General features: G+C 41.7%; 1 protein-coding gene and 1 long non-coding RNA gene across 2 annotated transcripts in view; one reads left to right on the top strand and one right to left on the bottom strand.

The window, feature by feature from the left end:
- The window catches only part of LOC106585286 (MLX-interacting protein), a 45,939-nt gene extending 35,169 nt beyond the window's left edge, over nucleotides 1-10,770 (top strand). The window contains exon 17 of the mRNA XM_014171353.3: nucleotides 6,241-10,770. Within this exon, the coding sequence (XP_014026828.2) occupies nucleotides 6,241-6,362 (122 nt within the window). The 3' untranslated portion in view covers nucleotides 6,363-10,770. The remainder of the gene's footprint in view (nucleotides 1-6,240) is intronic.
- A 751-nt stretch (nucleotides 10,771-11,521) lies between these two features.
- LOC145863954 (uncharacterized) lies at nucleotides 11,522-16,857 on the bottom strand. The gene is made up of 3 exons (XR_014382517.1): nucleotides 14,472-16,857; nucleotides 13,773-13,845; nucleotides 11,522-13,405 (listed from the first exon to the last, which is right to left on the bottom strand). It is a non-coding gene; the product is annotated as an uncharacterized LOC145863954 (long non-coding RNA).
- Between the last annotated feature and the right edge of the window lie 5,198 nt (nucleotides 16,858-22,055).

Below are 22,055 nucleotides of genomic sequence, written 5' to 3'. Positions count from 1 at the left end.
CAGTCGTGGATGAACAGGGAGTACAGGAGGGGACTAAGTACACACCCCTGAGTGTTGAGGATCAGCATGGCAGACGTGTTGTTGCCTACCCGGTGGCCCGTCAGGAAGTCCAGGATCCAGTTGCAGAGGAAGGTGTTTAGTCCCAGGGTCCTTAGCTTAGTGATGAGCTTCGTGGGCACTATAGTGTTGAACGCTGAGCTGTAGTCAATGAACAGCATTCTCACGTAGGTGTTCCTTTTGTCCAGGGACTATTGTGGTCTGCTTGAAACATGTAGGTATTACAGACTCCGTCAGGGAGAGGTTGAAAATGTCAGTGAAGACACTTGCCAGATGGTCCGTGCATGCTCTGAGTACACGTCCTGGTAATCCATCTGGTCCTGCGCTTTGTGAATGTTGACCTGTTTAAAGGTCTTGCTCACATCGACTACCAAGAGCGTTATCACACAGTCATCCAGAACAGCTGGTGCTCTCGTGCATGCTTCAGTGTTGCTTGCCTCGAAGCAAGCATAAAAAGCATTTAGCTCGTCTGGTAGGCTCCGGTCACTGGGCAGCTCGCGTCTGTGTTTCCCTTTGTAGTCCGTAATAGTTTTCAAGCCCTGCCACAGGGCATAGCGGGATTTCCTATCGGCATCCGGATTAGTGTCCCGCTCCTTGAAAGTGGCAGCTCTAGCCTTTAGCTCGATGCGGATGTTGCCTGTAATCCATGGCTTCTGGTTGGGATATCTCCTGTTGAAGTCGGACGTTTACAGACACCTGAGCCAAATATATTTAAACTCAGTTTTTCACAATTCCTGACATTTAATCCTAGTAAAAATTCCCTGTCTTAGGTCAGTTATCATCACCACATATTTTAAGAATGTGAAATGTCAGAATAATAGTAGAGAGAATGATTTATTTCAGCTGTTATTTCTTTCATCACATTCCCAGTGGGTCAGAAGTTTACATGCACTAAATTACCATTTGGTAGCATTGCCTTTAAATTGTTTAACTTGGGTCAAACGTTTTGGGTAGCCTTCCACAAGCTTCCCAAAGTAAGTTGGGTGAATTTTGGGCCATTCCTCCTGACAGAGCTGGTGTAACTGCGTCAGGTTTGTAGGCCTCCTTGCTCGCACACACTTTTTCAGTTCTGCCTACAAATGTTCTATAGGATTGAGTTCAGGGCATTGTGATGGCCACTCCAATACCTTGACTTTGTTGTCCTTAAGCCATTTTCCCACAACTTTGGAAGTATGCTTGGGGTCATTGTCCATTTGGAAGACCCATTTGCGACCGAGCTTTAACTTCCTGACTGATGTCTTGAGATGTTGCTTCAATATATCCACATAATTTTCCTTCCTCACAATGCCATCTATTTTGTGAAGCGCACCAGTCCCTCCTGCAGCAAAGCACCCCCACAACATGATGCTGCCACCCCGTGCTTCACGGTTGGGATGGCGTTCTTCGGCTTGCAAGCCTCACCCTTTTTCCTCCAAATATAATGATGGTCATTATGGCCAAACAGTTCTATTTTTGTTTCATCAGACCAGAGGACATTTCTCCAAAAAGTACGATCTTTGTCCCCATGTGCAGTTGCAAACCATAGTCTGGCTTTTTTATGGCGGTTTTGGAGCAGTGGCTTCTTCCTTGCTGAGCGGCCTTTCAGGTTATCTTGATATAGGACTCGTTTTACTGTTGCTTTTGTACCTATTTCCTCCAGCATCTTCACAAGGTGCTTTTGCTGTTGTTCTGGGATTGATTTGCACTTCTCGCACCAAAGTACGTTCATCTCTAGGAGACAGAACACGTCTGAGCGGTATGATGGCTGCGTGGTCCCATGGTGTTTATACTTGCGTACTATTGTTTGTACAGATGAACGTGGTACCTTCAGGCATTTGGAAATTGCTTCCAAGGATGAACCAGACTTGTGGAGGTCTAAAAAAAGAACATTCTGAGGTCTTGGCTGATTTCTTTTGATTTTCCCATGATGTCAAGCAAAGAGGCACTGAGTTTGTAAACTTCTGACTCACAGGAATTGTGATACGGTGAATTATTAGTGAAATAATCTGTCTGTAAACAATTGTTGGAAAAATTACTTGTGTCATGCACAAAGTAGATGTCCTAACCGACTTTCCAAAACTATAGTTTGTTAACAAGAAATTTGTGGAGTGATTGAAAAATTAGTTTTAATGACTCCAACCTAAGTGTATGTAAACATCCGACATCAACTGTACGTGCGGTCACTGTTGAGACAATGTCGTCGATGTATTAAAGTCCCCGGCCGTTAGGCGCGCCGCTTCTGGGTGAGCATTTTCTTGTTTGCTTATGGCCTTATAGAGTTGGTTGAGTGCGGTCTTAGTGCCAGCATCAGTCTGTGGTGGTAAATAGACGGCTACGAGTAATTTAGATGAGAACTCTCTTGGTAGATAGTGTGGTCTACAGCTTGTCATATGGTACTCTACCTCAGGCGAGCAGTACCTCGAGACTTCTTTAATGTTAGACATCTCACACCAGCTGTTATTGACAAAAAGACACACACCCCCACCCCTCGTCTTACGAGACGTAGCTTCTCTGTTCTGCCGGTGCATTGAAAATCCCTCCAGCTCTATATTATCCGTGTCGTCGTTCAGCCACGACTCGGTGAAACATATGATATTACAGTTCTTAATGTCCCGTTGGTAGGGTAATCGTAGGTCATCAATTTTATTTTACAATGATTGCATGTTAGCAAGTAGAATTGATGCCAGTGGGAGTTTACTCGCTCGCCTACGGATTCTCAAAATGCAGCCCGATCTGCGTCCTCTTTTCCTCCGTCTTTTCTTCATGCAAATGACTTGGATCTGGGCCTGTTCCCAGGAGAGCAGTATAACTTTCTTGTCGGACTTGTTATAGCAGCACCCACCTGTAGCACGCGCTCCAGCAGGTATATCTCTTTGGTTACCCCCAAAGCCAATTCCTCCTTCGGCTCCCTCTCCTTCCAGTTCTCTGATGCCAATGACTGGAACGAACTCCAAAAATCTCTAAAACTGGAAACACTTATCTCCCTCACTAGCTTTAAGCACCAGCTGTCAGAGCAGCTCACAGATTACTGCACCTGTACATAGCCCATCTATAATTTAGCCCAAACAATTACCTCTTCCCCTACTGTATTTATTTATTTATTTATTTTGCTCCTTTGCACCCCATTATTTCTATTTCTACTTTGCACTTTCTTCCACTGCAAATCTACCATTCCAGTGTTTTACTTGCTATATTGTATTTACCTCCCTTATCTCACCTCATTTGCTCACTTTGTATATAGACTTATTTTTCTACTATATTATTGACTGTATGTTTGTTTTACTCCATGTGTAACTCTGTGTTGTTGTATGTGTCAAAGTGCTTTGCTTTATCTTGGCCAGGTCGCAATTGTAAATGAGAACTTGTTCTCAACTTGCCTACCTGGTAAATAAAGGTGAAATAAATAATAAAGGAAAAAGCTTCTTCCAGTCCCTGGTGAGTAATCACAGTTCTGATGTCCGGAAGTTATTTTCGGTCATAAGAGACGGTAGCAGCAACATTATGTACAAAATGTTACAAAAAAGACAAACCGCATAGCACAATTGGTTACGGTCATGTGAAACGTCAGCCATCCTCTTTGGCGCCATCTTCCAGACTATAAGCATTTATATGTGAAATTTGGCATTCAACTTGAACCCTGTTTCAACAATCAGCTGAATCAGAATTTTGACAGTAAAGTGAACAGCTGTTGTGATTGCATGCAAGGTTAAAAAAAAAAAAAAAATGGAAGTGTCATACTTTACAGAAAGGATAGTCCAAACTATAGAGGCTAAAAATGTAGGCCTATAGCATGTTTAAAATGGGTTCAAAAGCAAAAAAGCTTAATTTCCTTGTAATTAATTGTATTCAGTGGCTTCACCTGTGTCCTCGGCAGCCAGGGTAGGGCAGCACTTTACAACATTCCAATGTTATAGTTTTGTGAGTCTCTCATCCATATTTCTTTATTGAAAACGGGAACAATGGGCGATATGGACAAATACTGATTTCAAAACAAAATGGATTTCATTCACATTATCCAGACATGAGGTGAGTATCAAAATAGTTTTTAAAAATGCCCTTGGCTTAAAGTTGAACCTCGGATAGATATTTACCATAATAGCCTATACAGTCAACTCAATGTGGTATTCAATTATTTTGAAATAGCCTACATTTTCCGCATCATAGTGAGACTACATAAAACGACGTAGGCCAAATGGATTTTGTGATGTCCTATATTATGTTGACTTATTTAGACTGTTAAAATGTAGGGGAAAAGGCAGACGTTTTATATAAACAGTGGATTTCTTCAGTCCTAATATCATAATCGGAAAGTATGCTCATTGATGTCAATACCAAAGCCGATAATTGTGACTTGATTGAATTGGAATGATGTGAATAATGATGATGACGGTATAGCCTAACCCTTTAATCATCGGTTATTGTTACTTTTTGTCTCTAAAATTGTAATGTTTCCATTTCTAAAGTCATGTGACAGTCTGTTTTAACTGAAACATCCAAATGTCAGCCTTTTACCAGATCAATTTTTCTGCATTAAATGTTTTATTTTCATAACTGATAAAAATTTGGTATGCTATAGCCTATAGATAATATTCTGCCCATATGAACACATTTATTTTAGGCCATATAAAGAACAGCTATGCATGATTTAACGAAAAGCAGTAAACAGACACATTGTTTCACATTCTTTGATAAAATACTCATAAACAGAAATAGGCAATAGGCTATACAGCTGGATTCACATTTTCCACACCAAATAAACCTACAAGGACACTTGACGTATCTCAACGAGGTTTGTTATGCTCTGCGTATTACTTTCCTCAGAAAGTTTTGCTCGACAAAAAGACACGTAAGCCTGAAAAAAGTTGAATAGCACTGCATTACAGCATTTCACTATGATTTTGAATTGAATGACTGGTTGTCTGTAGGTGTTAGATGGTACAGTATGTGTGATGTACGATATACTTGTTTTTTAGAATGTCTAATAGTCCATTTCACCATTTTTCTTTGTAAGGAAAGATTTGCCTCCTGATGTGACATGGTCTCACACACAATATTTTCCCCGTCACTTATTTACAAGAAAGAACACATTCTCCTTCAGTCTCTTGTTCAACCTGTGTCTCTCACACACTCAATCTAAGAGGGAGGGATGTTGATGTCAGAGATTATCATCACTGGAGACAGTTCAGTTCTCTAGGTTACAGTGCCTAGTGAAAGTCTACACACCCCTTTGCACATTTTGCTGCCTTAAAATTACAATATTCCAACCTTGTCTCTGATTTTCAAACAAATTTAAGTTAGAACTGAAACTGGACCATTCAGGAACACTCAACACCTATTGGAAAGCCATCATAGTGTGTCTTTGGCATTACATTTGTGTAATTGTCCCACTGAAAAATAAAACCATAACCCAGGATAAGGTATTTAAGTATTGTGGTGGCAGCATCATGTTATGAGTATGCTTGTCACCGGCAGGGACTGGGGAGTTTGTCAGGATCTAAATAAATATGAAAGGAGCAAAGCCCAGGTAAAAAGTTAGAGAAACCCTGCCACAGTCTTCTGAATACCTAACCCTGGGATACAGTTGTATTTTCCAGCAGGACAATTACAGAAAAGTAATGCCAAAGACAAACCAGAATTGGCTTTCCAATAGGTGTTAAGTGAATGGTCCAGTCTCAGTCCTGACTTAAATTTGTATGAAAATCACAGCTAAGGTTAGAATATTTCTAACCATCAATGATTCCCAACCAAATTTACTGAGCTTGAGCAATTTTTACAAAAACAATGGATATATGTTGACTTAAGACTTGTTGGTGTCTTATTCAAAATGATTCAAAGCTGTAATGGCTGCCAAGGGTGCTTCCACCAAGTGTTAAAGTGAAGATTCACCCATTGTTAATGGTACATTGTTTTTGTGCATCTCTGAGTGATGTTCTATCGATTCCCTGGTCATAGACTTTTACTAGCGACTATATATTACTACCGTCTGATTAGCATGCTTTTGGAAGTAGGATTATGAAGAGTCAGATGCACAATCTGAAGCCTTACTGAGAGGCATGCTAGCTCCTCTTTATCTTTGTCTGCTGTTTCATAAATTATTTTATGGAGGAAAAAAATATGTATTTTTTGTAACTTGTTTTGTGTAACTTGTCACACAAAATGTCAACTGTGATGAATGTATAGCTGATTGGTCTTTCTGTTGTCCAGTGGTACTGAGCACTCTCCGACAGTTCAGCACTAGCACATCCATCCTTACTGACCCCACCCTACTGCCTGAGGAAGCCACCCAGGCTGTCACCAACACCCACAATCACTTTGCAGACTCCTAGCCGCACCTCCCAGGGGAGGGGAAGAGTGATTCAGATAGAGTGCAAGGTCATAGTTCCCTCTAGTACAGCACTCCACAGAGGGTCTCTACCACAAAGTACTCTAACCTCTCCAGATTGAAAAAGACCTTGAAACTACAGAATGGAAAAGTACCAGCACTAGTTTGCCTTAAAGGTAAACTAAAGAAGTTACTCTGTCTTCCACCCTATCCATTACCATTTAGAACAGGACATGAAGTTTGTGGTCTTTGTATATGTGACCTCATCCAGCTTACTGACCTCTCATTCCTACACATCGACTGTGCTTTGCGGTCAACAACCCAAGCTCGGTGTGTTACTTTGGATGATTAATACACACCACACATAGAACAACATTTGCAGCATATTTTGAACACAGCAATAACATTGCTCTTTGTTAATGTAACTCGCCACACTGTTGATGGTGGAACTCCCAATTAGTTTTAAGGCTTGCAGTGCCTTCAGAAAGTATTCACACCTCTTGACTTTTTCCACATTTTGTTGTGTTATAGCCTGAATTTAAAATGGATTAAATGTTGTTTTTTTTGTCACTGGCCTACGCACAGTACCTCATGTCAAAGTGGATTTTTTATTTTTTTTTACTAATTAATTCAAAATGAAAAGCTAAAATGTCTTCAGTCAATAAGTATTCAACCCTTTTGTTATGGCAAGTCCAAATATATTCAGGAGTAAATATTTGCACATAAGTTGCATTGACTCACTCTGTGTACAATAATAGTGTTTAACATGATTTTTGAATGACTAACTTATCTCTGTACCCCACACATACAATTATCTGTAAGGTCCCTCAGTCAAGCAGTGAATTTCAAACACAGATTCAACCAGAAAGACCAGGGAGGTTTTCCAATGGCTTGTAAAGAAGGGCACCTATTGGTAGATCTGTAAAAATAGGCGTTCTTCCAAACTCAGTTCCCGGAAAGGAACGCAACCAACCTCTCATGGTTACAGAGTTTAATGGCTGGGATAGGAGAAAACTGAGGATGGATCAACAACATTGTAGTTACTCCACAATAATAACGTAATTAGAGCGAAAAGACGGAAGCCTGTACAGAATTGTATTTTCTTCTCCAAAACAGGCATCCTGTTTGCAACAAGGCACTAAAGTAATACTGTAAAAAATGTGGCAAAGCAATTCACTTTTTGTCCTGAATACAATGTGTTATGTTTGGGGGAAATCCAATTCGACACATTACGGAGTATCACTCTCTATATTTGCAAGCATAGTGGTGGCTGCATCATGTTATGGGTATTGTTAGGTTCTGAACAAAGAGTAAAAACTCAAATGGACGATTAGGAAAAGCTCAAACCAAGTTATTCCCCCACTGGGTCAAACAGTTGCAAAGACAAAAGACATGTTTACACAAGCACATATATTTATACCCTCCTACTAGGCTGAGTCAACTCCTTTCACATCTAAACAGCCAATACATCTCTGTTGCAAGTCCGGACTTAATTGGTTCCTCTCACTGGTGTAGTCATGGCCCTGCCTCCTGCTAGAACCTTCGTGAGCATGGAAGTATAATGTGTGTAACAGGACTGTTCCTTGTCACTTCATCTGACCCGACCTCGGGACAAATTCCTCACTCCTCCCTACTCCACGGCTGTCCTACCTTATCAGTGACTGAAACCAGACTGTTGCAGTTTGCTTCCCTCTTTAGGAGCCATGAGATTTAACAATACCATGTTCTGACAGAATGTAAACTTTCTGCACTCCCACTTCCTCACTCAGTAACTTTCCATACACCTAGTTCTTGCACCCTCTATTTACCCGAACATATGCATTCCTTATACATGGAAAGTAATCAATAAGTTCTAGTATGGTAACATTAATAAGTATATTTCAAACTAGAATCCAACATTATGCTTGTAATCGTTAAGGACTGGGGAGTTTTTCAGGTTAAAAAAGAAACAGAATGTAGCTAAGCATAGGCAAAATCCTAGAGGAAAACCTGGTTCAGTCTGCTTTCCAACAGGCACTGGGAGATGAATTCACCTTTCAGCAAGACAATAACCTAAAACACAAGACCAAATCTACACTGGAGTTGCTTACCAAGAAGACGGTGAATGTTTCTGAGAGGCCGAGTTACAGTTTTGACTTAAATCTAAATGAAAATCTATGGAAAGACCTGAAAATGGTTGTCTAGCAATGATCCACAACCAAATTGGCAGAGCTTGAAGAATTTTGAAAAGATTAATGGGCAAATGTTGCACAAACCAGGTGTGGAAAGCTCAGAGACTTACCCTGAAAGACGCGCAACTATAATCGCTGCCAAAGGTGCTTCTACAAAGATTTGGCTCGGGTGTGAATACTTATGTAAATGAGATATTTCTGTATTTTATTTTCAATAAATTTGCAAACATTTCTAAAAACATGTTTTCACTTTGTCATTATGGGGTATTGTGTGTAGATGGGTGAGATTTTATTTTTATTTAATCCATTTTGAATTCAGGCTGTAACACACCAAAGAAAAATTGAATAAGTATGAATACTTTCTGAAGGCACTGTACTTTGGCAGGCAAATAACATGGTGTTGAACCAGAGGTGTTTTACCGTGCTTGCTCGTTTTATTTGGTATTTTTGTTTTTATTTAGCTCTTATTGTTATTTAAGGTATGAAGCAAAGAAAACGGCATATGATTTGTCATAAAAGGGAAATATCTCTTGAATGAGTTGTAGCGTTTTGAGATTCTGTTGGTTCTGTTGTTTTCTCTGTTGTATGACGGTGAGTGTGGATACATTGAGTGTTATTAAAAAGGCTATAAAAAAATGCTTAGCACTGATTAGCAGTATGCTTTGAGTACTCTGAAAGCCTTCAGTAACTACTTACTACTGTTTTTTCATCCTCATCATTCGGCTCATGTGCCTTTGAATCTGGTGGGGTCTAGAACTTTTGCACAGTTGTCTTCCATGAAGTGGGAGGGTGTCCCAGTTTTTTGTGGCCAGACGTTCTGGGTATTCTACCCTTTTCTTGGGGGGGGTTGGACTGTTCAAATTATACCAGAAGTCTTTAATATCCTCAGTGATGTTAAGCCAAAGTCTATCCATGGAAAAAGGTTCACTTTTCACTCAAGGAAAATTCTGTCTTTACTAATGGACCCTGAGTGGTTCCTGGACAAGGCCATGGACAGGTATGAAGCACTTTGAGCACATTTAACCTTACACGCTGCAGCCTACCTTTTCATTGTCATTTAAACAAATAAACCTTGTGCTATAGGAGCATTCAAACATTATGTGGTGAATGTAGCTTTTTTCTTCTTGTTCTCTCAGGGATGTGCTGGTGAGCTTTTTATGCTGTTCCCTATAACCAAACAAACACAATCAGGATATTTTAAGCTGAAGAAAGCATCAGCCATACTGTAATCATACAGGTTACATACATAGCATATGTATGATGTTCTTTTTTTGTTTCTTATAATAAAGTCATCCTACTGTCTAACGTATGCTTATGACATCATTATGCTAGCCTGTCAAAGATGCATAGCTCTTCTCATAGTTCAGATTGTATTTGTGTAAGATACAGTTAAACATTATAGGTCATATTGCGAAAGTAGAAACTTTAATTTCACGTCTCTCTTTTATCAGTCTCAGAAACCCTGACCTACATTGGTACATTGTGGGAGGCATTTAGAGAAACTACTCCTTTATTAGCAATGCACCTCAAAACAGCAAATACATGGATATACTTTATTACTGTAACTCATGACTGTTGCAGAGTGATATTTTGTACTTTTTGTTGTTATATTACTTTGATGCACAACAGAATTTGCTTTGAATTATATCACATTTAGCACCATTGGTTCTGTATTTCCTGAATGTATGTTATTTTTTTAGAGGCTATATGGGCTTTACGAGAGTCCTTAATACATGTCTCAATAACTGTGATCACCTAAATGTTTGCACTCTTTGCTACTCTACGAGTGGAGTACCCTTTATCCTATGACTGGGGAATGTATTATTGTTACTGATTCAGAGCCCCATGTACAGTATTGGCCACATCAGACAGCATTTCTGTGGGCTAATCACAACTAACATGAATCTAGTGTCATTCAGATCAAAGGTTTTATTTCTGTTCCATTCAAAGGGAATTGGAACTATGCAAAGACTCCAAAAGGACAAGAGCAGATGGATGTCATTAAAACGTTTTGTTTGCCAAGCAGTTACTATGTGGGGAAAGTTTCCAATATTCCTTTGTCAAGAATCATGACCTGGTTTAAGTTATAAAACAAGGATTAACTATTTTGTTTAATGGGAGATTTCATTTATGAGATTACTTTTTGGAAGTCTTTCTATGTTTGTTCCCCCTGAGATACAGTAAGTAAGTGTTGTAAATATTCTCTTTCTTGGTCTACAAAGTAAAGACATTTTTTCCCCAGCATGGTTTCTGTGTTTTTGTACTGTGTTTTAGGTAACATCAATATCCTCCTTTCTTGCATTCCCGAGTGCATATGTTACAAGTCTAGGAAGTATGACAACGGTACAGTTTTCTGCTCTTTGACAGTTTCTCTCATGTTCAAGACACCATTTTTTTCCCCTGAATAGTACTTTTATTCCATGTTAACAGATTTGCATCAGGTATAATACCTGGCATTTCCAATGATGGCTAATATTCTTCTATGACTGTCAACTGATAACAATGATACTTTAAGTCCAAGAATTGTCTGTAACTAACTGTACAGTGACAATCTCACTTAAAAGTTCATATTCTGTTGACTCATCCTATACTTGTATGTGGCCAAAGCATATATTGGAGAACAAACCCTTCAAAAACCCCACCTCAAACTTGTATCTCAAACAGACGGTTTCAAAAATGTGCCATTTGAGGATGAGCTGGCCAATCTACTCTCATTAATATTTTTTATGCCCGGTATACACCCACACCATTCTGTTGTTGGGGTACGCCTAGCCCTCGATCATGCCTCTCAGTTCCATTACATTACACACCATTCCAACACAGGAAAGATGCTTTTTAACATACTTGCATATTTTGGGGGGGAAGGGAAACTTTTTTTCACTCATTGTAATTAATTATAGGTCATATTTCATAGAAATCTGGACAGTTACTTTAAACAGTATATTCAATATGTGAACTAGAATCAAATGAGTCCATTTAATAATTAAGACACTTATCGGTACACTGATAAATACATGTGGTTATAAATATGAATTCATTAATAAAGATACTTTTACTAGTCACATTGTTCCTTTTCTCAACCATTGTGTGGAGAGTGAAGCCTCCTCACATACAAGATTTTTGTGGTGGCGGTTCACATCAAAAGGGAGTTGGCATACTTCTTGGTGGTCGCACATCCATTGTTTCAGGTTTTTGATCTGTTGACAGGCCTTATGAGTCCATTGATCACCCTTTCCAGGTTCTGTTTGGCAGCTTCTCTCATGTAAAAAAGGAAGCAGAGATGTTTTCCAGTGATCTTCTCATTCATCTTTGGCTCCTGGATCCAGCCCACCTGGTTGGGACCAGTATGGTCGAGGAAAATCCCGGTCTGGTTCTAGTGCAATATGAAAAATAGAAATCATTTTCTACTGTTAAAGGTCTACAGTGTCAACATTATCATCCGTTGCTTTTGTGGGTGCATACATTTGTGTGTGTATTGAACATATATATATTTTTTCTCCCCCTGAGACAACTGCCATTACCAACAGCGACCCTGGCACAATTAGGGTTAAGTGCCTTGCTCAAGGGCACAGACTTTTCACCTTGTCGGCTCAGAGGATTTGAACTAGCGACCTTTCATTTACTGGCTCAGCGCTCTAACCGCTAGGCTACCTGCTGCCCTATGATACATGATTTATTAGAAAACATAATGCATGTCTTGGTGTTAGGGATCTGCTTCTTCAGGGTAGCTCACTGCCAGAGCGAAGCGTCATATGAAGATTATAATAGAACTACAATCAGTGAGCACGATATGCTATATCAAATCCCCCGAAAGAAGAAACACAGAACCCAGATAGGTGGAGGCTGTGGTGGTGGTGGGATATCAGAAACAGCAAGCATACCAAGTAACAGCTAGTTATGGCAGCACAGACGAAACACCAGCACGTGACATCCGTCATTGAGGAAGCATGTGTAGAACTGGTCAACTTAAATAGACCATGTAATTAGTGTGAATCCAATTGGTGCGATATCAGGTTTCCCTTCTGAACTGCCTACGCTTAATTTCCGAAAAGAAACACCACATTTACATTTAACCATTTATTAGAAAAGATAGCAATGCATGTCTTCGCGTTAGGGCTCTGTCCTTCAGGGTAGCTCACTGCCAGAGCCAAGCGTCATATGAAGATGATAATGTAACGACAGGCAGTGAGCATGAGATGCTATATCAAATCCCCCAAAACAGCAGAAACCCAAGCCAGACGATTAACTGAGTACGGCCGAAAGCGCCGTTTAAGAGATTTCAATAGACCAGCAAAGGTCATTCTACCATACATGACTGGATTACAAGCCAATGTGTGAATAATAACCATGTGTAACATGAGCTAACGCAGCTGTATGACTATTTTACGATGCACCGTCAGGTACCCTTGATGTGGCAAGATGAGCAGTCATTTTGGATCATGAGGATATTCTACTTATGAGCCCAGTCAACCACCTGCAAAATAGATGCACCGCCGGGGTGCCAACCAACCACCTTTAGCTAACAGTGTTATATACTGTATCAGATGCAATGCAGAACAGAAGCAACATAGTTACTGAGCATAGGGATGACACAATCATGATCATATTAGCAATACTGCCAAACTAATGTAGGCTCCACACTCAGAATTCCAATTGAGTGCAACATCGTAGGAAGTAGAGGATTATGGCCCATAATCTTGAGGATCACGCCGTGACCCATTGAGAAGCAGTGCCTATGCAGGAGTGGGTGGCCCATAGCTCAGAACTGGCCAGCAGCCATGCCGAGGGAACCAGAGCTGTGACGAGTTCTAGGACCTTGTCATTGGTTGCCAGCATCAGCGCTGAACAAGGTTGACCAGGTCCCGCCCGTGCTCAGCTTGCAGGTAGCGTAACATGAAAGAGAAGATAAGGTAGTGTTAGTTCTTATGACGACGGATGTTCCATTGCCAATTCTTCATCGCTGAGTGCATAAGTACTGTTAACATGCTGGTGCCCATAATACAATAGCATTTGTGATATCATGAAATATTAAAGTGATGGAACATTTAGTGCATTCCAGACTGAAGAACCCATCAAACAGACCACCTCTAGCAAAGGTTATTGTAAACCCAACACCAACTCCTTAAGTGAATGTAAACTTGTGCTTCTGAGAGAGGAGAGATACTCTTGATATGCATGTTGGTTGCTTTTCAGTAGGCCAAGAAGAGTAGGCGAACAGATGGATTCCTGAGCGGACTACACACCGAAGGGTCCTGACAGCATTGATGAACTGAATCCCTGTTATCGAACCATGATAACAAGGCTGCCTTTGCCTACCTGAAATTAGGAAAAGAAAATGCACACATGGTTATAAAACAGAAGACATCATACAGAGAGAAGAGTAAACAATGACTGTTGCAGAGTGCGTGCTCAGCCATGACCTACCATCACATAGCATAACAACAAAGTATAGTAACAACTCCCCCAAAAACAAATCAAATGTTATTGGTCACATACACACGGTTAGCAGATGTTAATGCGAGTGTAGCGAAATGCTTGTGCTTCTAGTTCCGACAGTGCAATAATATCTAACAAGTAATCTAACAATTCCCCAACTACCTTATGCACACAAATCTAAAAGGGGTGAATGAGAATATGTACATGTAAATACATGGATGAGCGATGGCCAAGCGGCATAGGTAAGGTGCAATAGATGGTATAAAATACAGTATATGATACAGTATATGATTAATGTAAGATATGTAAACATTATTAAAGTGGCATTATTTAGAGTGCATTGTATAAAGTGACTAGTGATCCATTTATTAAAGTGGCCAGTGATTGGGTCTCAATGTAGGCAGCAGCCTCTCTGAGTTAGTGATTGCTGTTTACCAGTCTGATGGCCTTGAGATAGAAGCTATTTTTCAGTCTCTCGGTCCCCGCTTTGATGCACCTGTACTGACCTCAACTTCTTGATGATAGCGGGGTGAACAGGCAGTGGCTCGGGTGGTTGATGTCCTTGATGATCTTTTTGGCCTTCCTGTAACATCGGGTGCTGTAGGTGTCCTGGAGGACAGGTAGTTTGCCCCCAGTGATGCGTTGTGCAGACCTCACTACCCTCTGGAGAGCCTTGCGGTTGAGGGCGGTGCAGTTTCCGTACCAGGCTGTGAAACAGCCCGATAGGATGCTCTCGATTGTGCATCTGTAAAAGTTTGCCAGGGTTTTGGGTGACAAACCAAATTTCACCAGCCTCCTGAGGTTGAAGAGGCGCTGTTGCGCCTTCTTCACCACACTGTCTGTGTGAGTGGACCATTTCAGTTTGTCTGTGACGTGTACGACAAGAAACAAAACTTTCCACCTTCACTTCTGTCCCTTCGATGTGGACAGGGGGCTGCTCCCTCTGCTGTTTTCTAAAGTCCACGATCATCCCCTTTGTTTTGTTGACGTTGAGTGAGAAGTTGTTTTCCTGACACCATACTCCGGGTGCCCTCACCTCCTCCCTACAGGCTGTCGTCGTTGTTGGTAATCAAGCCCACTACTGTTGCGTCATCTGCAAAGTTGATAATTGAATTGGAGGCGTGCATGGTAACGCCTCCAACTAAAACGGTAGCTACATATAACCACCTGTGCTATCCAAAGCGTAATGTCACTACTGATACTGCTCAGCAGTAGCTGAACATCTGCAGCATGCACAGCGTGCACGGTGAGAGTGACATGATCATCTAAAACCTAGACCTACAATAAAGTCTACCTGAGCTGAAGCTTATGTCTAACAGTATATGCTGGTAAGCCATGAGACAAGATAAAGGACCTGATAACAAGATAAATAGACCCCATAGATTACTAGAATAAGCCTTCAGAGTGTCTGAAATAAACTCTAACAGAACGTTCCGATGGAGGCAATGAACAGCTGATCGCCCACAGCTGATTGCCAACAGCATGCTAGGTAATATATAATCTATTTTTTTTACCCTTATTTTAACATGTAAGTTGACTGAGAACACATTCTCATTTACAGCAACAACCTGAGGAAAGAATAATTACAGGGGAGAGGGGGGAAGATTGAGCCAAATCCCAAGAAAACGACATCACGTTTTGAAAAAATCTAAATAGCCTAACCTTCATGACTAATGTTCAAACTTAGATGTCAAACAGTATCAAGGTTCTAGTCTAATGCTTCTAAAAATCTTAGGCATAACCGTGTTCATGGAGCTCTCAACTAGCCTTACACCTCACAGATTACGGTGGTTTTTATGTTGGTGTAACCTCAAATTTAGCATCACCACCCAATCCAATGCGACTGAAAGCTATAGCGAGCCTTGATTGGTCATCACACCGCGATACAGCCTCAGCTCCCCCACTAAGGTCCAAAGTGATAACCAAAATCTGAGTGGAGAAGAAATGGTTAGGGTTAGCAGTAGTAAATCGGTGAATATATGTTTAATAATGAAAAGACTGAGTAATGTTAAAGGGAAGCTTCGTAATGTTTCAACTTCATATTCATCTCCAGCACCATCTCAACATCAACATGTGAGAAAATGGCATATTTCTATGTTTTGTAGTAAAAAAGAGAGAGGAAATAAGTGTTTCCAATGACATCATCAACCAATTAGTAGACAATTAAGTAATTAGTAGGCAATTCCTACTCACAAATCGGTCAAAATCAAATGATGCACACCGATTGTCACACCAGCCTTCACTTTGGCACTCCCTCCTGTCCAGCTCAGGCATTCGACATCGCCGGCCTTCTAGCTGCTGCCGAACCCACTGCTGGCAAACGCAATCCGGACTTGTCTCATCATCATTATGTAACAGTACTCTTCTTGCGTTGTGTACAATCAATCATCGACACGAACTCCAACTTGTAACACCAGTCATGGAGATTTATTCTGATAGGAACAGCACGTCATGCAATGCACGGCTCACCATCCAACTCTGCACTCGCGCACGCTGGTTTGATGCTTGTTCACTGGGCAATGTAGTTACCAAAATAATACAATTACAATATACAATATAATATCTTTAACAATGTACCTGATAGGAACAGCACAAAATTGCACGTCATGCAATGCACGGCTCACCATCCAACTCTGCACTCAGGCACTGTACAAAATATACAACCCCCCCCCCCACCAGACACAGTAAGTTGCTAGCTAGTATTAGCTGGAATTCTCTACAACAAAATGCACAACCAATATTCACCAAAAAACGCTGCATCTTATGTGTGATGTTCGAATAACATTTACAAACAAATTGATATAAATTGTACATTTAAATCATCACTTGGGAGTATAAAAATCACTTTTGACGTACAGTGCTTTGCAACCAACAACTTACCGCTGGTTTGGTTGCTTGTTCACTGGGACGATTCTAACTGAAACATCCTCCCTCGTAAGCAAGCTACGCAAACCAGCCAATAAGATGCCATGTTGAGTAGGTGAAGGCCAGACAAAAATAAAACCAAAACCCCATTGGCTTAACAATAAAGTGGCAAGGGGAATCACCAATATAACCCTGTTACAATTAGACACACCTGGTTCCAATCCCCACTCTTATCACTGTATATGGTTGAAGTCAGAAGTTTACATACACCTGAGCCAAGTACATTTAAACTCAGATTTTCACAATTCCTGACATTTAATCCTAGTAAAAATTCCCTGTCTTAGGTCAGTTAGGATCACCACTTTATTTTAAGAATGTAAAATGTCAGAATAATAGTAGAGAGAATGATTTATTTGAGTTTTTATTTCATTCTTTACATTTACAGTGGGTCAGAAGTTTACATACACTCAATTACTATTTGGTAGCATTGCCTTTAAATTGTTTAACTTGGGTCAAATGTTTCGGGTAGCTTTCCACAAGCTTCCCACAATAAGTTGGGTGAATTTTGGCCCATTCCTCCTGACAGAGCTGGTGTAACTGAGTCAGGTTTGTAGGCTACCCACACATTTTCTATAGGATTGGGGTCAGGGCTTTGTGATGGCCACTCCAATACCTTGACTTTGTTGTCCTTAGGCCATTTTGCCACAACTTTGGAAGTATGCTTGGGGTCATTGTCGATTTGGAAGACCCACTTACGACCAAGTTTTAACTTCCTGAATGATGTCTTGAGATGTTGCTTCAATATATCCACATCATTTTCCTTCCTCACAATGCCATCTATTTTCTGTGGTGCACCAGTCCCTCCTGCAGCAAAGCACCCCCACAACATGATGCTACCCCCACCCCCCGTGCTTCACAGTTGGGATGGTGTTGTTCGGCTTGCAAGCCTCCCCCTTTTACCTCCAAACATAACGATGGTCATTATGGCCAAACAGTTCTATTTTTGTTTCATCAGACCAGAGGACATTTCTCCAAAAAGTAAGATCTTTATCCCCATGTGCAGTTGCAAACTGTAGTCTTTTTTATGGTGGTTTTGGAGCAGTGGCTTCTTCCTTGCTGAGCGGCCTTTCAGGATATGTCGGTATAGGACTCGTTTTACTGTGGATATAGATACTTTTGTACCTGTTTCCTCCAGCATCTTCTCAAGGTCCTTTGCTGTTGTACAGGGATTTATTTGCACTTTTCGCACCAAAGTACATTCATCTTTAGGAGACAGAATGCGTCTCCTTCCTGTGAGGTATGACATCTGCGTGGTCCCATGGTGTTTATACTTGTGTACTATTGTTTGTACAGATGAACGTGGTACCTTCAGGCGTTTGGAAATTGCTTCCAATGATGAACCAGACTTGTGGCGGTCTACATTTGTTTTCTGAGGTCTTGGCTGATTTCATTTGATTTTCCAATGATGTCAAGCAAAGAGGCACTGAGTTTGAAGGCAGGTCTTGAAATACATCCACAGGTACACCTCCAATTGATTCAAATGATGTCAATTAGCCTATCAGAAGCTTCTAAAGCCGTGACATCATTTTCTGGAATTTTCTAAGCTGTTTAAAGGCACAGTCAACTTAGTGTATGTAAACTTCTGACCCACTGGGATTGTGATACGGTGAATTATAAGTGAAATAATCTGTAAATAATTGTTGGAAAAATTACTTGTGTCGTGCACAAAGTAGATGTCCTAACCGACTTGCCAAAACTAGTTTGTTAACAACAAATTTGTGGAGTGGTAGAAAAACAAGTTTTAATGACTCCAACCTAAGTGTATGTAAACTTCCGACTTCAACTGTATACTCCCTCTGCCAGTGGTCTTTGTCGGTCATTGCAAAAGTTACTTGTTTTCTTGAGAGGAATCTTTCCTACTATTTCCTGAGTACTTTATATTTTGCACTATGGGTTTGTCCTGTGACTTTTTGTTTATGAAGATATATTTTGAACACAACAGTGTTTGGATTTCGTCCCGCTTTGATCTATGGTGCTTAAATAAACTCAGTAGTTCTAAACCTGTGACTGCCTCCTGCCTACTCCTCTCTACACCAATGACAGAATGACCGCCCCAAGAAAACAGGAAGCAGCAGCGAAGCTCCGCCACCACGACTCGTGCCTGGAGCGCCTCGGGACTGCCACGGATGAGGTGCTCTGGGCTTTACGCCAACTGCAGCCTACACCACCAGCACCCTGGAGTCGTTCCAGCCACCCCACCACCATCTACATCCGCCGGTCCGATCAGCAACGTCCACCTGCCCCTCCTTCCCGGAGCGGTTTGACGGCACACCAGCTCATTGTAGGGGGTTTCTCCTGCAGTGTGACCACCACCTGGCCCGTCATGCCGGGACGGCATCCGAGAGGGACAAGGTGGCCTTGGTGATCTCTTTGCTGACAGGCCGGGCTTTGGAGTGGGCGCACGCCGTCTGGGAGAGGGATGGACCAGAAGTGCAGTCCTATGATCGCTTCACCCAACTCTTCCATACCGTCTTCGACCACCCTACAGAGGGCCAAGAGGGAGGTGAGTGTCTCCTCCGTCTACGCCACGACCTACAGGTGGCTATTTTGAAGATTCGTGCCATGTGCCTGCCCCCTCATCGCCCATGGGACTGCACTATCGACCTACTGCACTATCAACCTACTGGGTTCTGCCCTCCCATGGGGGCACATCTACCCTCTCACATGCAGAGACCGAAGCCATGGAGGCCTACGTCCAGAAGGCGTTGGCCCAAGGATTCCTCCATCTGTCCACCTCTCCGGCCGCCTCCAGATTATTTTGCATGAAGAAGGAGGGAGGTCTCTGCCCCTGAATCGATTACCGGACCCTGAATAAGGCTGCTGTTAAATTCAGTTATCCCGTGACTCTCATACCCACTGTGATCAAATGGATGCATAGTGATAAGTACTTTACTAAATTGGATTTACGCAGTGCCTACAACCTGGTGCGAATCAGAGAGGGCTATGAATGGAAGACCGCCTTCAGCACCAGCACCGGGCACTACGAATACAGGGTAATACCCTACGGCCTGACAAATGCACCCTTGGTGTTTCAATCATTCATCAACAAGGTGTTTAGAGACATGTTGTGTCGCTGTGTAGTGGTGTACATAGACGACATCTTGGTGTACTCCACTACACGCGAGCAACATGTCTCTCATGTCAGGTCTGTTTTGGATACGCTGATAGAGATATCACCTGTATGCCAAGGCGGAGAAGTGCCTGTTCTTTCAGCAGGCGGTCTCCTTCCTGGGCTATCGGATATCCACTGCGAGAGTGGAGATGGAAGGGCAGAGGGTCAGTGTAGTACGGTCGTGGCCTGTTCCAGCCAACATCAAGGCGGTGCAGCGCTTCCTTGGTTATGCCAACTATTTCAGGAGCTTCATCAGGGGTTTCAGCACAGGGGTGGCCCCTCTCACCTCCCTCCTGAAGGGAGGTCCTCGACAGCTGCTCTGGACTGGGGAGGCCAACAAAGCCTTCCGTGCCCTCAAGGAATGTTTTACTAACACACCTGTTCTGGCTCACCTTGACCTGTCTCTGCCCTTCAAATCAAATCAAACTTTATTTGTCACATGCGCCGAACATAACAAGTGTAGACCTTACCGTGAAATGCTTACTTACAAGCCCTTAACCAACAGTGCAGTTCAAGAAGAGTTAAGAAAATATTTACCATAGAAACTAAAGTAAAAAACATTTAAATAATAAAAAGTAACACAATAACATAACAATAACGAGGCTATATACAGGGGGTACCGGTACAGAGTCAGTGTGCGGGGGTACAGGTTAGTTGAGGTAATTTGTACATGTAGGTAGGGCAGTGGCAGTTCTAGCTTGTATGGCTCCCTGGGCGAACCCCCCTCCCCTTCAGCGCCCCCCCGCCAACACAAAAAAGCCATTGTGCACTAACTGTAATTTTTATTCCAACATTTGGAACAACACAAATAAATAATCATGACATTTAAAAATATATACACAAATAAGACTCATAAATATAAAAAAGAAATAACAAAGACAAATAGAAACAAATGTGTTGATTTGGCACTTGGGAATCAATACATTACCTATCCCCCAACACTGTCAACCAAGAGTCAAGACTAAACCAATTCACCATGGTGCTGTGCAGACTGGTTTTATATTATTCATAACGATTTCGCACAAACCAGAAAAAAATGCATCAATATGTCCGTGAAACTATATATTCACAGTATTATGAATGAATTGTGGTTTATTTGGTAGCATTTCGTAGTGTGACTGATTTGATTAATTGCATTAGCACTTTACAAAGTTAGAGGTGCGCTATTTGATAGATTTCCCCGGTCCCCCTACCTCGGGCTTCCAGTGGCGAGACCGGAGGTCAACCTACCCCCGCGGATGAGCATTTTCTTGTTTACTTATGGCCTTATAGAGTTGGTTGAGTGCGGTTTTAGTGCCAGCATCGGTCTGTGGTGGTAAATAGACGGCTACGAATAATATAGATGAGAACTCTCTTGGTAGCTAGTGTGGTCTACAGCTTATCATAAGGTACTCTACCTCAGGCGAGCAATACCTAGAGAGTTCTTTAATATTAGACATCGCGCACCAGTTGTTTCCAGACGTAGCATCGCTGTTCTGCCGGTGCATGGAAAATCCCAACAACTCTATATTATCTGCGTCGTCGTTCAGCCACGACTCAGTGAAACATAAGATATTACAGTTCTTAATGTCCCGTTGGTAGGATAATCGTAATCGTAGGTCATCAATTTTATTTTCCAATTATTGCATGTTAGCAAGTAGAACGGAAGGCAATAAAAGTTTACTCGCTCCCCTACGGATTCTTAGAAGGCAGCACGATCTGCGTCCTCTTTTCCTCTGTCTTTTCTTCACGCAAATGACAGGGATCTGGGCCGGTTCACAGGAGAGCAGTATATCCTTCTCATCGGACTCTTTAAAGGAAAAAGCTTCTTCCAGTTCGTGGTGAGTAATCGCTGTTCTGATGTCCAGAAGTTATTTTCGGTCATAAGAGACGGTAGCAGCAACATTATGTACAAAATAAGTAAAAAAATAAGTTACAAACAACGCAAATAAAACTGAACAAAATAGCACAATTGGTTACGGGCATGTAAAACGTCAGCCATCCTCTTCGGCGCCATCTTGGAGGTGGATGCCTCGGAGGTTGGAGTACGGGCTGTTCTCTCCCAAAGCACTGG

Source organism: Salmo salar, chromosome 24, assembly GCF_965601325.2.
Source record: "Salmo salar chromosome 24, fSalSal1, whole genome shotgun sequence".
In the NCBI taxonomy this organism is placed as follows: Eukaryota; Metazoa; Chordata; class Actinopteri; order Salmoniformes; family Salmonidae; genus Salmo; species Salmo salar.
The sequence above is the reverse complement of the archived record's forward strand: the minus strand, read 5'-3'. Positions and strand labels throughout refer to the sequence as shown.